The sequence below is a fragment of the Athene cunicularia genome (genome assembly GCF_003259725.1).
Source record: "Athene cunicularia isolate RWA chromosome Z unlocalized genomic scaffold, athCun1 chrZ_part2, whole genome shotgun sequence".
Lineage (NCBI taxonomy): Eukaryota > Metazoa > Chordata > Aves > Strigiformes > Strigidae > Athene > Athene cunicularia.
Genome location: NW_020799143.1, coordinates 551,539 through 569,007, shown reverse-complemented (window position 1 = coordinate 569,007; position 17,469 = coordinate 551,539). Strand labels below are relative to the sequence as shown.

Sequence of the window (17,469 nt, the reverse complement as noted above, 5' to 3'; positions counted from 1 at the left end):
GACGAGGGAGGGAGGGAGGGAGGGAGGCGCTGCTGCCCCTTCCGGGACACCGTGTATAGACAACGCGCCGCCGAGGGGCTGAGGCTGGCCCTAATTATACCCGCGCCGTGCCGGACCCGGCCGGTTGTGTTGACTGTTATGGTCCACTCAGCTGCTGACTGCGGGCCAGCGTGCAGGGCCTGTCTCCACGGCATGCGGAAAGTGCTGCTGACTGAGGCGTCTGGGAAACTCCTGGTGTTGCCTCCCTGCCGCATGTGTGCAGAAAAGGTGCTTGGTCGGGTTTCACTCAGAGCAGTGATGCCACTCATCAGTGTCGGGCCTTTCCCAGCTCCCTCCTGTTGCCTTCAAGTGGACTTGTCACTACTGACATGTCCGTCCACATGAATATAATTTTATACAATCTTTGGGTTATTTTTGTCCCATTTGCAAACTTCTCTCTCGCTGAATTACCAAATTAGCCCATCTTCTGTTTATCAGTAAAACATCTTTCATGTTTTCTTTTTCAGTAAACATGTATTTTGCACTTCCTTAAGGAAAAGGCCTTTAAAAAGCTTGTACTACCGGTGAGCTGCCTTCATGTTTATCATGAAAATTATTGGCTGCATAACTGCATGTGCTTTTACTGTTAATGACAGTGTTTGTCACTGTGTTTTGTTGTTCTTGCTCTCTCTCATGCTTAACCTGTGAACATTTCTGCACAGGCCCAAATGTGTGATTATGCATGAAGCACATGCATTATGCAGCAGGTTCTCTATGTACTTTTCATTACAGTTAGATATACTGGTGGATAGTGTGTCCAGTACCTTCATCGTTTATTCCAGAAATGTGGTTGAAAGATGGTCTATGTGGTGCACTTATTAAGACATGCAGTACAAGTAAACTAGGATATTGTGATTGCTCCATAGCTCCTACAGATCACTCTTAAGGAGTCTTCAGTCCTATTTTCATTAGAGTGCATACCTTGATGATATCATATCTGAAAGGAAACAGCATAATCTTTTAAGCACATGAAAATGAACAAGAGTACTTCTCAGTCTTCCTGTTCCTCCTAATAGGAGCCTGTTGATGTGGAATTCTGACAAATACTATGGAAAGGCCAAATAAATAAGTAAAAGCCTCTTATTGCAGGAGCTGGAGAAGGAAGTTCTTGTCTACTGCCATTATTTTCTGGATAAGTGGCAATTCTTTGATATTCTGGTTTGGCACTAGGAAGGTTGCTGTTCTACATAAACTCACATTGTTATTCTGTAATTCTGCATCTTTCTGTTTCATCTTGCTTTTGAAGTTTGGAATAGATGAAGCATATGCTTTTCAATTTGAGCTTGTGACTGAAATATTTTTGGCAAAGGTTGCATAAGAATTTTAAGGGTTAGGTATAAACCTATCGTAACTTTTGAAATATTTTCTTGTGATGAAACAATCTATATTGTTATCAGACATAAATGTTTCAGGGCTTTTTACAAACTTTCAACTTGGATCATCCACCTAGCTTATGAAGGGAAGGTAGTGGATATAGGTTTTCTGGATTTTAGTAAGCTTTTTGATACCATCCTCACAACATCCCTCTGGATGACCTGTCTAACTGTGAGATGGGTAGGTATGTGGTGCACTGGGTGGTGAACTGGCTGAATGGCAGGGCTCAAAGTGTTGTAGCAAATGGGGCTACATCTGACTGACGGCCAGTCACCAGCAGTATTCCTCAGGGCTCAATTCTAGGACCAGTTCTGGTCAATCTTTTTATCAGTCATCTAGAGGTAGGAGTTGAATGCACCATTAGCAGGTTTGCTGATGATATTAAACTAGGCGATGCTGTTGACTCTCTTGAAGGGCTGGGGAGGCCTTGCAGAGAGGTCTAGATAGATTGGAGCATTAGAGATGATTAATGGGATGAAATTTAACAAGTCCAAATGCTGGATTCAGCACCTAGGATGGAGTAATGCCTGCACAAGTGTAAATGGGAAGAGGAGTGGCTGAAGACCAGCCCTGCAGAAAGAAAGAGATTTGGGCATACTGGCTGATAGCAGGCTCAATATGAGTCAGCAGTGTACCTCGGCAGCCAAGAAGGACAAAATTCTGCATCTAGGGGTGCGTCAAACACAGCACAGCCAGCCAGGCAAAAGAGGTTATTATCCTGCTGTATTTAGTGATGGTGTGGCCTCAACCTTGAGTGTTGTGAGCACTTCTGGGCCCCACAGTTTAAGAAGGATGTTCAAGTCTTTGAATGTGAGCAGAGGAGAGCAACAAAGCTGGTGGAAGGTCTGGAAGGCATGTCCTGTGAGGAGAAGGTAAGGTCCGGGTTTGTCTAGCTTCGAGAAAATAAGACTGAGGGGTGATATCATTGTTATCTACACCTTTCTGAGGACGGGAGGTGCAGAGGGAGGTGCTGATCTGTTATCCCTCGTATCCAGTGGTAGGATGCATGGGAATGGTTCAGAGCTGCACCAGGAGAGGTTTAGACTGGACATTAGTAAACATTTCTTTACCAACAGGGTGATCAAAGACTGGAATGGGCTTCCTAGAGAGGTAGTTGATGCCTAATGCCTCTCAGCATTTAAGAGGCATTTGGACAATGCTGTGAATAATACGCTTTAACTTTTGGTCAGCCCTGAATTTGTCAGGCAGATGGACCAGATGGTCGTTGTAGATCCCTTCCAACTGAAATGTTCTATTCTGTTATGTTCTATTCTATTACTTAATATATACACACTCTTCTGCTTCATCTATTCAGAGAAAAGATCTGTAACTTTAAAATAAAAAATAATGTTTTTCAAGTTCTGTAGAGACTTACCTGGAAAATCTAGGTGATCTGTGCTGAGATACCTTCAGCCAAAGCTTTGCCTGACTCAGGAGGGTAGTAATCTCTTCCTTTATGAATTTGATACATTTTGATAATGGTATGACTTTTCTGTTTTGAGAGCCATGTGGTTTTCTTGAAGATGGTGCCCTGAAAATACATTTTCAAGAAAAAATTGTGCAGGCTGATGCAACTTTGCTAATATGGCTAATGCTTAACTTCTCTTCATACAGGAGATAAATTTTGTTGGGAATGGTTATGTAAGCTATAGCAATCTCCTGTCAACTTTCTCAAGTGATACTACCGATAATGCAATTTCTCCATCAGGAAAAAGATGGTAGCTTTTTATGGGGACTTGCTCTTTGAACCCCTTGATTATAAAGGTTGGTCTGTTTGCATCTCTCCTCCTGATACACTAAGAAGCTTAGTTTGGGAGGCATTGTTGATAGCTGTGACAAATGAAATAGACTATCACAGAGTGGCAGGGGCTGGCAGGCAGCTCTGGAGACTGTCTAGTCCAGTTTTCTGCTCACAGCAGGGTCACCTACAGCAGGTTGGTCAGCTCTTGTCCAGTTGAGTTTTCAATATCTAGTGATGCATATTCTACAGTCTCACATTCCTGTGTTTTGACACTCTTACATTAAGGAAGTAATTTCTTTCTGTTGATGCTGTTACTGGTTTTTGGTTATCTCCTATCTCATTGGTTAAAAAAAGTTTTTATTGTAGTGAGATGTTAGTCTTTTCTAGTGTCCCTTGAACTGGAGATCTTGCTTGGGCAGACTTGTTTTACTACAGTAGCTAATTCTGCCAATTACAATAAGAGTTTTTGTCTTTTATGAATTCTTATTCTGGTATATATCAAAGTCCTTTTATAAGGAATATAAATATTGCAAAGAATAAAGTATTTAGCACCAAAATCATACAGCACATCCATCAGAGCTAGGAATAAGAAAACTGAGACACACCGATGCCTTGTTCAGTCTATTGGTGTAGTTTTATTGTCTTCTTTGCTTCTTGTTTTGGTACTTACATAAAATAGCTTATGTGTGTGATTGCCCTTCATGATGCATAGAAAGGATGAAGTTAAAATTCATACATTCTTTTGGGTTTTCTGCTTATTGACTCTGGAGAGTTTGGGGTTTTTTCACTTAAAGTCTGTAACAGACAAAGGTCTTATTCCATGTTTATGTAGAAAGAAGTGCATGCCCTTAAATTTTCAGACTTTCTGAGGTAATGAGAAAAAAGTTGTAGCAGATGAGGTGAAACAGCTTTTCATTTTAGATAAGTGTGCTACATAATTTGTCATGCTAAATAAGACATCCAAAATATGTTTTGTTTTGAACCGTGTATCATGATTTTAATTTAAAACAGATTTCTGAGATGTTATTTATAAGCCTTTTGAAAGGTGATTACTGAGTGTCTTTCCTGGGTGTGAAATCCATAACTCGAGCATGACTTTTGCAGAAGAAAGGCTTAGTTAACTTCAAATAATAACTTTATGAGAATACTTTTTGTGACAGACATAGTTCATAGTTCATGAAAAATGAATTTAGTTAAAAATGAGCATTAAAGGAGACTATGAATTAACTATACAGTATTTTGTAGCACAAGGTGTGAGACAACTCCAGGGTGGAACTTTCCTAGAATTGGGTCACCTCTGGGATAGATAAAACATAGTTGTGTCACACAGACTTTTACCAAACTCTTCCATGATATTTTTGCTCATCTGTGATTGTTTCTCATAACTTATCCAACCTGTTTGAAAGTAGTCTCTCTTTGTAACTATTGAGCAAGAAAATCTGAGTTTTACTTTTGCAAAGGCATTGACTGGCCCATAAGTAAGACTTGTCTGTAGGTTGAGGTGTTGGGAGAGCTGTGATTTCCTTGGCACATGCTTCTGAGAATCCTCTAAAATATTGTGAAGCTGAAGGGTGATGAGTTGAGGAGGTTGGTTTATTGTAGAGTTTACTAACAGTGAAAAGCTTCTAGTAGAAGGGCACTTTATCTAAGAAGAAAGGATGATTAGGGATTGCTGCTTTATTGAACTGATCCTGTTTAAAGTATTTGTGGTTTGAAGCAAGAGTAGTACCTTACACATGGACAAATTAGGATAGTATAATATAACTTGTTTTTCTCCTCTTACACAGATGGAAATGACTACAGGAAAATGTTATTTTGTGCTAACATTTCTTTTAGCATGCTATTTGAAGGCTGTTCAAGTTATGTCAGTTTATAAGCAGCCATTCTGCAAATGCTACAATCCTATGTTCTACACAGAAAATATGTGTAAAGGTCCTTGAAAAAAGTATTTTACACCATTATGATGATAAATTAATTTTCTCAATAAAATTAATGACAAATATTGCTGTGACCCTTTAATTTGGTATCATATTCAGGTAAGAATTGTGTTTAAACCATCTTCTTGCTTGAAAGAAGTATGCCACTTCTAACTGAAGTGGTATTTGACACTGAAATTACAAAGTTTCTCAAGATATATCCTATCAATGTGTTGATAAACAAAACTAAATCAAGAAGTTGTCAAGACTGTGTAAAAATGAAAATTCCTTCATGTAAAGGTACCTTGTCTTTTTGCTTTTTAATGATTCTTCTGTTGCTGTTTGATTGTATTTCATACAGCTGATGAGCATTCAGAAAACTTACACATATGTAATTGAAAATACCTTTTTGTACAAGGAAGTTCTGGGAGCTATGCTAATGTTTAACTGAGATGACAGATTTTGAGATTTCTGTCAGCAGTTTTGTATTTGTATACCCCCAAAAAGGAGAGCACATGTTATGTAGTGACTCTTTTTTACCTTACTTGGTGTTTAACTCATCCCAACCTCCCAAGTCCCTTGTAGTTTTATGTTTCTCTAGGTACTTGGTGTTATTTAAACTTGACCGATGGCTTTACTTCAACTCTCATTTTCTTAACATACTTTCTGCTTTTTTTGTGTGTGTTTTTGGTTTTGTTTTGTTTTGTTTTATTTTTTTTTTCCCCCCAACATTTCTGCGTTGGTCTTATTTAGCTGTCCTCGTAGTTTAACAGTCTATTATCTATGCCATCTCTGATGTTAGTCAAATAATATCTGTTCATATTTGCTTGTGGATTCCTCTACTGCTATAAGCTATATTTGAGGAGGGATTGACACTGACCATGTAGAAATACAACATTAACTTTTTCTGTACTTTTAAATCCATTTTCTTAACTTTATCTTATTAGACCCTAAGGTATCCTTTAGTAACTACGAAGATAAAAATTGTCCCTGTTAGATTCATGAGGCACAGAGAACTCTACTGACTTCAACAAAATTAGGATTTTGTCCTAGGTTTTCTTCCAAACAATCACAGGGTAAAAGGTTTGAAGTTATTTTTTGTTAACATTCATAACACTGCTCTAGTGTCATAGTTATGACCATACATGCATGTTGCATAGGTGTCTCTAGTATTCTTTTAGCTTTAGTCTTTTGACTTAGTCTGTATATACAGAAAGTTTTCATATCACAAGTAATTCTTTTATCCCTTTTTCAACAACATTTGTTTGAATGTAGCAATTTATGCCAGCCTTGTGATAAGATTTTTTTTGCATTATCTGTCATGTGGACATTGTCATGTCATGTGACTGTCTTAGGTTATTCTCAACTCAACAGTAGCAATTACTTCTTACCCCATTAAGTAAAAAAAGTGTATATTGAGAATGATGGAAATATTGACTATACAGATATTATGAACTGCCTCTCCTTTATTTCCTATTTCATTTGTGTTCAAAATAATTTCTAATCTGTTAGAATATCTGGGAGTCCTAGTGCCAGTTGCTTAGCTTCTACTTTAGTAAAAACAAAACAAAAGACACAATATGTAGGAAACAACCATATCTTTCATCATGCTTTCATCTTAAAGGTTTAGAATTTTCTTCTGCTTGGTGCTTTGATGTAAACAACTTCTTTCTGTGATGAGGACTAAAGGCCAGATGAAATGAATGGAGAAAATGGAAGGTACTTTGTCTTGGACCAAAAGGTGAAATTTGCGTCTTTCGTTATTAGCCTTAGCTTTAAACAATGAAGTTAGGTACTTTAAGTTGTGCTAAAGCACTGAAACGGCTGGCACAACAGTTGCTGCTGTTACAAATCATAGTTGAGGGTGGAGGAAATGATCATACTGATTATTTCTTTTTATATCAGAAGTTGGAGGACTTTGAAGAAAGGTTTTATACCCTTCCCATCCTGACAGGGTTACATTTGCTTCCCAATTCCAAAGGGAGGTTTAATTCACTGGTGTATAACCTAAACCAAGATTGGATCCTGCTTTGTGTTCTTTCAAAGTTGCCCTAATGTGAAAAGGTAAATGTTTTCCAAGAAGCATATTTTTAAAAATTATTTAAGCACATGAGAGATCATGACAGAATCTGAAGCGGAGAGTCTCATTATCATATTTGATATCTCTTACAAGGTGGTTAAGTGGTGCCTCAGTGTGGGGCAGAGAGGTGTTTATGCACATTATAATAATAATATAATGTGTTGTACATATTATGCTGCTATAGCATATACTATCATACTATGTTATACATAAATAATCCTTGTGATTATTAGCTCTGAAATATCCAGTATTGAAGTTCCTGAATGTTATAAACACCTCTCCTAGGCACCTGGCTTGGCTTTATAAATTTTGCAGTTTCTAAAAGGAAGGGCTACTATCATCTTTGAGTTTAGCACTAAATGCCTAGAAAGCAGTTTTGGTTGTTTTGTTTTGTGTGGTGTTTTTTTTGGGTTTTTTTGGTTTTTTTTTTGCTTGTTTGTTTTTTAAGTCCAATAGCTTTCCTGTAACTCCTGTTTGCTAGTATACAGTAGCTGAAAGTGACTGTCAGCATTTTGTAAAGATGCCTTCACAGAGTGTTTGCTGAATGACTGGGGATCTGAGTTCCTGATGCAAAAAGACTTGAGCAAGGCATGTTCGATGTGTGTAGGACTAGTTCTTCAAAGCCAAAGGGAGCGAGTTCAGTGTGTGTGTGGCTTACATGGGACCAAGGCCCATGCAGAGAAGCCACAGAAAGTGAAAAAAGCAGATGCAAACAGTTCATCTGTGATAAGTACTGTACCTTAATCCTGAAATGTGAATCACTGCCTCTTTCTTCCACGTTTTGTGAAACATGGAAGACATTGACCCTACAAGTTATCTTTTATTCCAAAGTGTAATTATAAGCAATATTTTTAACTTGATAGCTATAAAAGACCGCACAAATGATAATACAAAGTTTCGATATCGCCCATGACTTGTGTTACTCTTTACTATAGCTGTGTTGAGTTTCTCTCTTTTTTGATCTACTGTGCTATAGAGATGCATAAAACACATAGAGAATATGTAGCAAGTCAATTTTTTTCTTATTGTAAGATCTGCTAGAAGTATGCTTCTGCAAGTATTTTTACCTGGTTCTTACATTTAGCTACCAAGTGCCTGTATAGGCTTTTTGTAATCACTACAGTAATTCTGTACAAAACTATAGATGACATTCTTATTGGCCTTAATCATTTAATGTAAACTCTTGACACTTAGAATTTTCTGACCTTCGAATTTCATAGAGCTAAATGTGTACACTTTACATATGCTAAGTTTTTTAAAATTTATGATGTGTCAATATAGCAGTATTTTAAGTCATAGTTTTCTTACGTTGCGGGAAAGTAAGTAGAGAAGAATTTCTAGAAAAATGTTTTAAATTACATTTCAGGCTCAGAAGGCGAAATAGAAAAACACGAAGATATGGGGTTTTGGATACAAACATAGAAAACATGGAGCTGACCCCATTAGAGCAAGATGATGGTGATGATGACACAACAGTATTTGATGCCAGTCATCCTCGAAGGTTTGTATATAGAAGCCAAATATACTTCTAGCAATAGAATTGGAGGAGCATGGATGATAAGCAGTTTCACTGTGAAAGCTCACTACTGTGTTTCATATGCATGTAGTTGGAGAAGGGATGTCAAGATCACTTGAATTTTAAATTGGTAAGAATTTAGTGAGCAAGAAGATAAACAGCATTTGTCTTCAGCATGTGAGTTCCAGAGAAATGGAGAGGAAGGTAGGATATTTTGGTTACAAATACAGTGTCATTACCAACACTTATGTTAAAGTCAACAGCTAGCCCTTACCTTTCTCTTGTAATTTTTTATTTTGGTGGCTCCTCGATTTTTACTCTGTATTTTCTCCTATGAGTTCCAATTTCCAGCAGCTTCATTCTGCTTTCTCATTGTTAAAGTAGTCAGGTTGTTGATGATGAACCTGCACCAGGTTTTAGATTTGGTACTGCTGCATAGAAAGGCACATATTCTTAAGTCACTATCTGAAACTATGTGGATACAGGAAAAATTTTTTATAGTTCCTTATTGCCCCTACACTTAAACATTATGATCAATTCAAACAAGCATATGCAATTCAAATTTAAAACAGTACTGCTTATTGAGTAATGCCATCACACTGCACATGCAAAGACATAGTAAAAATTTTGGAAAAATTGTCATAGCGAGGTCTAATGTTAGGCATGAAATAAAAAAATCAATTCTGCCAGTCACAGCTAGGAACTGATTCAACACTTTAATATGAAAGTACATAATGTCTCAAATGAATTAAAACTGTTGGAGTGGTAAGTCAGATGTTCTGCTGGTTATCAGAAAACAACTTTGGATGCAGTTTTGGAACTTGGAGTGAAAGGTTCAGCCTTTTTTTAACTTTCTCTCCTATGCGGGAATCTTTCAGATGAAATTTTTTTCCCAAGACAATCTTTCCTTTTTGTCTCCCCCATACATTAGAAGAAACTAGTTGGAATCTCTCCACTTACCGCTCCTCTGTATTAGAGAGTTATGTGGCACTTACAGTTACTCCACATTACCAGTCTTCTTCCAGTATAAATTACGGTTATTATGTAATAAGTAGTTGTCACATTATACTCCAGGAATTCCATCTATGTCTGTGTTAGATCTTTTAAAGTCTATTGCAAATCATCATACTTATTAGTCTTCGAGGTATTTGATGACCACTTAACTTGATAATCCTCATAAATATTTATTTATGTGAGCATCAAGTTACCTTCTTACTAGGAATGAACATGATAATGTGGCTAGTCATCATTAGCAAACAGTATTACACAATTAACACTGGTATTCATGTTATAGAGGTTACTTCATTCTCTTATATGTTAATTTTGGAGATTAAGCATGATAGTATTTGTTCTTAAGCTTCAAGGAGCTGATGATGTCCTAAAAGCAGTATTTCATCTAAGGGGACTATACTATTAGTATGTTAAGTAGCTATATGCACTATGTCTTCTAGTGCAGACACGGCTGTGTCAATAAGTGGTATTGAAATATATCTGCCTTATGCATGTATATAGGTGTTCTGAGTTTTTTTGACTGCTTATAATAACTTCCAATTAATCTATTTTGAAAATTTAAAGAGTATTGTTTTAAGCTTTCCAGACTCTTAAATGGCAGCATATATCTTTTAACCCTACTCTTTTACTTTAATAGGTTGCTCTGTATTTAAGTCACATTCTACAGATAAATCCAACATTCCTAGCTTGAAGCTTTCTGTATGTTAAGATAAATGAGTTTGTATTTTTGAAGTCTGAAGCTATAAAACCACCTCAAAGTGTCAAAGTGATTGTGTCTGTTTTCTTTAAACTTATTTGAGTACCTTAAAAATAGAAACAATGAAAACTCTAGGGGGTAAGTAAACTAAAAGAGTATCAGAGGTTTTCAGAGGGTGGATTTCTGATTTTTTTTTTCCTGTATGTCTCTAAATACTTCAATTTGAGGGAGAAAAAGTTTTCATTCAAGTGTCTTACTGTAGAAGTATCTAATATGTATAGTACTTTTAAACTGTTACAGATCCATTTTGCAATCAGTCTTCCAGTGGCTTATGGAGTAACCAAACTATGTAAAGCAGGTAGATACCATTCCTACCTGGTTTACATACTTAAGTTATTTCATTCTTGGATATTTCATTTTTGTCCCTGACAGGATGTGTAAGGATGAAACAGTGAAAACAGTAAGAAAAGGATCTGTGGTTTAGACTGAGATCCTTATTTTTATTTTACTTTTCCCTTTTTGCCACACAAACACGGTAGGGTGATCCTGGGGTGTATATATGCTTCTTAAGGAGACAAAGCTGAGAACTCCTTAAAACTAATCAGGGCTGTACCAAGGACCCTATATATTTCTATCATGGTTATTTAATCAGGTAGAGAATATTGTATTCATCCCCCAGCAAAATATCCCCTGGCAAAATATATCTTGGAAATTCATACTCAATGAGTATGTCTTATGGATTGCCCTACCTCTGATCCCAATATGGATTTTGTCAAATTATGTCCTAAATTAATGCTTTTGCCAGTACACTTTCTATGGTTCTGTGGTTGAAAGTAATTTGGTTTATGGTTAAGAAATTAACTTGCATTAAAGCAAACTCTTCGTAACTATAGAGAGCAGGGTTTAAACTGCACTTGCTCTTAACTGTGTTAACTACAAAAAAAACACATTATTACTGTGTAGTTGGAAAAAAACAAACCATAGCAAAACAAACCCCACAAAACCCCCATCCTAATTTCAAAATACACAGCCCCTCCTTAAATTGAAGTACTGCAGCAAATCATCATCTAGTTTAGCTATTCCAGGCAATTCGGAAGTATTAGAAAGTAGATTACTGATTCAGACCATTTTAAAAATAGTCATTGGATCACATATGTTACAGCTTGAGAGCATCAGTAGTTGTGTTGGTTTAAGCCCTGCCGGGACTGGAGAGCAAGTTGCTGTTGCCCCTTCTCCACCCGCAGCCAGTCGGGCTGGAAGATAGGCACAAACCTGGGCTAAAATAAGAAGAAATTTAATACAACAGTGTGATAAAACAATCTGAACAACAACAGTGGCAATGATAACAACAGTAAACAGCAATAACAATGAACAAGACAAAAGATAAACAGAGAAATACCGCAAAATGGTCAGGGAACAAGCCCGCCGAGTGAGTCGCAACCCCCAAAATCAAAAGCGAAAGTAAAATGGCTCCACCCCTGGACCTGATGTCAGCGTGGTATGAATAACCCGGCTGGAGATCCCTTCACCCTCTCTCTCTGATGGGAAAAGTTGATTCTATCCTGGCTGAACCATGACATAATCCACCCCTTTATTCTATACCATCTGCATCATGTCCAGCTGCCATTTAGCAGTTAACAATAACAAAAACAATCATTTACAAATGCACAGTATAATTTATGGCATGTTCTCGCCCAGAATCAAGTCCCCCTGTGGTACACATCGGACCTCTCCATTATCCTGCATCACCTACCAGGTATACCCAGGTCCTTGGGCAAAAGCAATCCCGTGGATGGGTTTGCATTTACCTTTGCCTGGCGCAGGACTAAACCAGACCATTTTTACCAACATATTCCTCATGCGCACCACAGGGACTTTATCCCCATCTATAGCACATGGAGGTTTTGACTGAGCCGGGCCAGCTCGACTGGCAGATCCCCTTGTGTTGACTAGCCCGGTGGCCTTTGCTAGATGCATGTCCCAGTCTTTGGAGGTCCAACCTCCCAGTGCTTTCAGTGTGGTTTTTAACAGTCCATTGTAGCGCTTGATCTTTCCAGAGGCTGGTGCGTGATAGGGGATATGGTAGACCCACTCGATGCCGTGTTCTTCTGCCCAGGCATTTATGAGGTTGTTTTGGAAGTGGGTCCTGTTGTCTGACTCAGTTTTCTCTGGGGTGCCGTGTGTCCATAGGACTTCGGTTTCAAGGCCCAAGATGGTGTTTTGGGCGGTGGCATGGGGCGCTGGGTAAGCTTCCAGCCATCCAGCGGTCACTTCCACCATTGTGAGCATGTGGCGCTTCCTGTGGCGGGTCCGTGGCAGTATGATGTAGTCGATTTGCCAGGCCTCTCCATATCTATATTACATCCATCACTCTCCATTCTGCTGGGGCTTCACCCCATTGGCATGTTTGATTGTAGCACACGTCTCACATCTGTGGATGATCTCTGCAATGTTGTGTCAGTAGTGAAGTCCACCCCTCGATCTCGAGCCCACCTGTATGTTGCATCTCTACCTCAGTGACCCAAGGTCTCATGGGCCCACCAAGCTATGAACAGTTCAGTTCTGCGCTGCCAGTCCAAGTTCAACTGAGCCCCTCTGAACTTAGCAGCTTGGTCTGCCTGCTGGTTGTGTCGATGTTCATCATTGGTCCGACTCTTCGGTACATGGGCATCCACGTGGCGCACCTTCACAGCAAGCTTTTCCACACCGGCTGCAATGTCCTGCCATACTTCAGCAGCCCAGACGATTTTAACCATACGTTGCCAGTTGTTCTGCTTCCGTTGTTGCAACCTTTTCCACAGCGTATTCGCCACCACCAACGAGTCAGTGTAGAGGTAGAGCCTTAGCCACTTTTCCCACTCAGTAATATTCAAAGCAAGCTGGATGGCTTTCACCTCTGCAAACTGGGTCGATTCACCCTGTCCCGCAGCAGCTTCAGTGACCCGTCGTGTGGGACTCCATACAGCAGCCTTCCATTGTCGATGTTTTCCCACAATCCGACAAGACCCATCAGTGAACAGGGCATATCGCTTCTCCATATCTGGCACATCGTTATATGGTGGGGCCTCCTTAGCACGTTTCACCTCCTGCTCTGGTGACATCCCGGAATCTTTGCTCTCTGGCCAGTTCGTAATCACCTCTAATATCCCTGGGCAGCTGGGGTTCCCTATTCAAGCCCGTCGTGTTATCAATGCAACCCATTTACTCCACGTGGCATCTGTTGCATGATGTGTGGAGGAGGTCTTTCCTTTGAACATCCATGCCAGCACGGGTATTCGGGGTGCCTGGAGGAGCTGTCTTTCAGTGCTGATAACTTCTGAGGCAGCCCAATCTCGTACGCTGCCAGTATCTCCGCAATTGGTGTCTAATCAGAACCTTTGTATCCCTGGCTCCAAAAGCCTAGAGGTCAGCCTCGGGTGTCCCCAGGTGCTCTCTGCCAGAGGCTCCAGGTAGGGCCATTCTCCCCAGCCGCAATGTAGAGCATGTTCTTAAACTCTTGCCCTTCCCGGACTGGCCTGAGGGCTACTGCTTGGGGAATCTCGCGTTTAATTTGTTCAAAGGATTGTTGTTGCTCAGGGCCCCATTCAAAATCGTTCTTCTTACGGGTTACATGGTATAGAGGGCTCAAAATCAGGCTGTAGTTCGGGATGTGCATCCTCCAGAACCACACAGCGCCCAGGAAAGACTGAGTCTCCTTTTTAGAGGTTGGTGGGGCCATGGCTGTTATCTTGTTTATCACCTCCATTGGATGAGGCGAGGCCCATCTTGGCATTTTATTCCTAGGAATTGAATTTCTCTTGCATGCCCCTTAACTTTCTTTTGCTTAATGGCAAAGCTGGTCTTCAGGACGATTTCAATTATCTTCCCTTTCTCAAAGACTTCCTCGTCTGTGTTCCCCCATAAAATGATGTCATCAATGTACTGCAGGTGTTCTGGAGCCCCACCTTTCTCCAGTGCAGTATGTACCACTCCATGGCAAATGGTGGAGCTGTGGTTCCACCCCTGGGGCAATCGATTTCAGGTGTACTGGATGCCTCTCCAAGTGAATGCAAACTGTGGCCTGCACTCTGGCGCGACCGGAATAGAGAAGAATGTGTTAGTAATGTCAGTTCTGGCGTACCACTTGGCTTCCTTCGACTCCAGTTCATACTGGAGCTCTAACACGTCCGGCACTGCAGCACTCATTGCTGGCTTAACTTCATTCAGGCCACGGTAGTCCACAGTTAGCCTCCATTCACCATCAGGCTTTCTCACTGGCCATATAGGACTGTTGAAGGGTGAGTGAGTTTTGCTGATCACCTTCTAGCTTTCTAGTTGACGGATCAGCTGATGGATAAGAACCAGGGAATCTCGGTTGGTGCAGTACTGCCCCTGGTGCACGATCCTGGTAGTAATCGGCACTCTCTGCTCCTCAACCTTAAGCCACTCCACCGGTGAGGGATCCTCTGAGAGGCCGGGTAAGGTGGACAACTGTTCAACCCCCTCCAGGGCAGCTACACCAAAAGCCCACTGGCACACTTCTGGGTCTTTGAAGTACCCTCTCCTGAGATAGTCTATGCCCAGGATGCACAGGGCCTCTGGGCCAGTCACAATGGGGTGCTTATGCCAGTCCTTCCCAGTCAGGCTCACTTCAGCTTCCAGTACGGTCAGCTGTTGTGATCCCCCTGTCACTCTAGAGATGCAGATGGATTCAACCCTACTGTAGCTCGATGGCATCAGGGTACACTGTGTGCCAGTGTCCACCAAAGCCTTATACTCTTGTGGGTCTGACCTGCCAGGCCATCGGATTCACACTGTCCAGTAAATCCGATTATCCCTTTCCTCCACCTTGCTGGAGGCAGGGCCCCTCTAATCCTGCTCATCATCACTCACTTCTTGCAAGAATGATTTACTGGTCCCCTCAAGAGGGTCAGACATAACGTTCACTGTTGTATCCTGCCTGGGGGATTTCTGACTGGACACTGGAGCTACACTTTTCTTGGAGGACTCCCCTTTTGTGATCATCTTCCCTTTCAGCTGCTCTACTCGTGCAGCTAGGGCAGCAGTGGGCTGTCCATCCCACCTCCTGTTTTCTCCATGGTCACAGAGGAAAAACCACAGGGTGCCTCGTGGTGTGTACCTTCTGCTGCCTTTCTCTTGGGTGGGGAAACGTTTACTTCTAATGGCTGAGACATCAGCCCATGCAGGTGAAACTTAGGACATGTCCTCTTCCATTTTCTGAACCCTCTGAGACAGTTCCTCCACAGCTGAGACCCAGGAATGTTGAAATGAAGGGAGATTTCCCTCATATTGCCGGAGCTTGCCTACCACTCCATCCACTGTTTGAGTCTGGGTGTCTGTCCACCAGGACACTATTGCCAATGCTTTCGATTGTGCTTCTGGTGTGCTCTTCAGGAACTTTTGCCACATCAGGTATGTGCAAGTGGTCTGATCTGGGTGCATGTGTGACATTATTCATATCACCATAGATCATCTCAAACACAGCCAGTTCCCTGAGGTTCTGGATGCCTTTCTCAATGCTGGTCCATTTGCCTAGCTGACATAGGATATCATCCTTGTAGGGGTACCTCTACCTTACACTGAGCAGGAGTTGCTTCTAAAGGCTGAGGGTTTGTGTCTGCTTCCCTATTTCTGTATCAATGCCAGCCTCCTTGGCCAAAGATCCCAGCTGCTTGGCCTCTCTCCCCTCCATCTCAAAAGCACTGCCTCCATTGTCCCATCATTGGAGCAGCCAGGTGCAAATCTGCTCACCTCCCAGGTGGCCGAAATCTCTCCACGTATCTTGCAGCTCAGTCAGGGACAGATATCGGACAATCACCTCTGTCCCTTCCTCCTGTTCCCCTGATGGGCCTGGCTCATCCTCATCCCTCACTCTGCAAACTGACTTTCTGGTATATTTTGTTTTCTGTATCGGGGCGACTGACACTGACACTGGCTGGCTCTCTGGCTCAGTCGCTGTGCTGGTGGAGGTGACTGAGACTGGCTCTGCCTGTCCCCTGGTTTCAGGTATTGTTTCATCTTCTGTGGCCTTTTCTCCCCCTTGAGGGCAGTGGGTGGTATTAAAGAGGACACGGTACACATGGCCAATTCCCCAGCACATTGCAGCAAATTGTGTCTCCTGGGTTTTGCCAGTTTGGTTACACACCCTTTCTAAGCACTCCATCAGTTTATCAGGGATCTGCATTTGTTCACGGGTGAAATTCTAGAGCATTGGGGGTGCCCACTGACTCAGGCCTTTGCCCATCTTTTCCCACACCCCTTGCCACTCACTATTATCTGACCTCGGGGCAGGTTTCCGGGCACTGCTATTTTTAGATAAATACCATATGGCCAAAACTGAAATCAGGCAGACATTCAGAAGGCATTGTGCCACAATCACACTGGCCTGCAGGCTCCAAGAATAATTGAAACTCTACAAAGCCGAGAGGATTTCTTCCGCTGGCTCACGCATAGAGGGGGTGAGACCCCTAACAATATCCGAAACGGCAAACAGGTACCGGCCCACCCACACAAGCATCGATACAAAGCATTATAAGCCTTCAATAGCCCATATAACAACATAAGACCCTTTATACATTCTCCACTGATAACAAACACCACCACAGAGATTATAATCTGGATATAAGGAGAAATCCAGCCCCACCACGCAAACAAGTGGGCCAGCATTGCAAACATTTTCTTATCAACTAAATACAAACAAAAAAATTACACCTAATAGATTGCTCTATCACACTCTGGTCAGGACCTGTCCCTTTTTATTCTTATTCCGAGCCCCACTTTTTTGCGCCAATTCAAACTGTGCAGGTTTAAGCCCTGCCGTGTCTGGAGAGCACGTTGCTGCTGCCCCTCCCCCACCCTCAGCTGGTCGGGCTGGAAGTTAAGCACAGAACCGTGGCTAGAATAAGAAGAAATTTAATACATCAGAGTGATAGAACAATTTGAACAACAACAGTAGTAATGATAACAACAATAAACAGCAATAACAATGAACAAGACAAACGATATACAGAGAAATACCGCCAGCTGGTTACAAAAAAAAGGTTCCTGCCACCGAGCCCGCCAAAGAGCTAGGTAAAAATGTTCCTGCCCCTGGAC

The 17,469-nt window shown here is 41.3% G+C and overlaps 1 protein-coding gene across 2 annotated transcripts in view; it reads left to right on the top strand.

Moving 5' to 3' along the window:
- Window positions 1-17,469, top strand: part of FAM174A (family with sequence similarity 174 member A) — a 22,565-nt gene that overhangs the window by 775 nt on the left and 4,321 nt on the right. Inside the window, exons 2-3 of one of the 2 annotated variants that reach the window (XR_003400118.1) lie at window positions 8,517-8,651; window positions 8,758-8,870. Coding sequence is in view for 1 of the 2 variants with exons in the window: in XM_026866072.1 (XP_026721873.1) it covers window positions 8,517-8,651 (135 nt within the window). In the remaining variant the exon portion in view is untranslated. The remainder of the gene's footprint in view (window positions 1-8,516; window positions 8,652-8,757; window positions 8,871-17,469) is intronic. The other variant, XM_026866072.1, reaches the window with a different exon arrangement.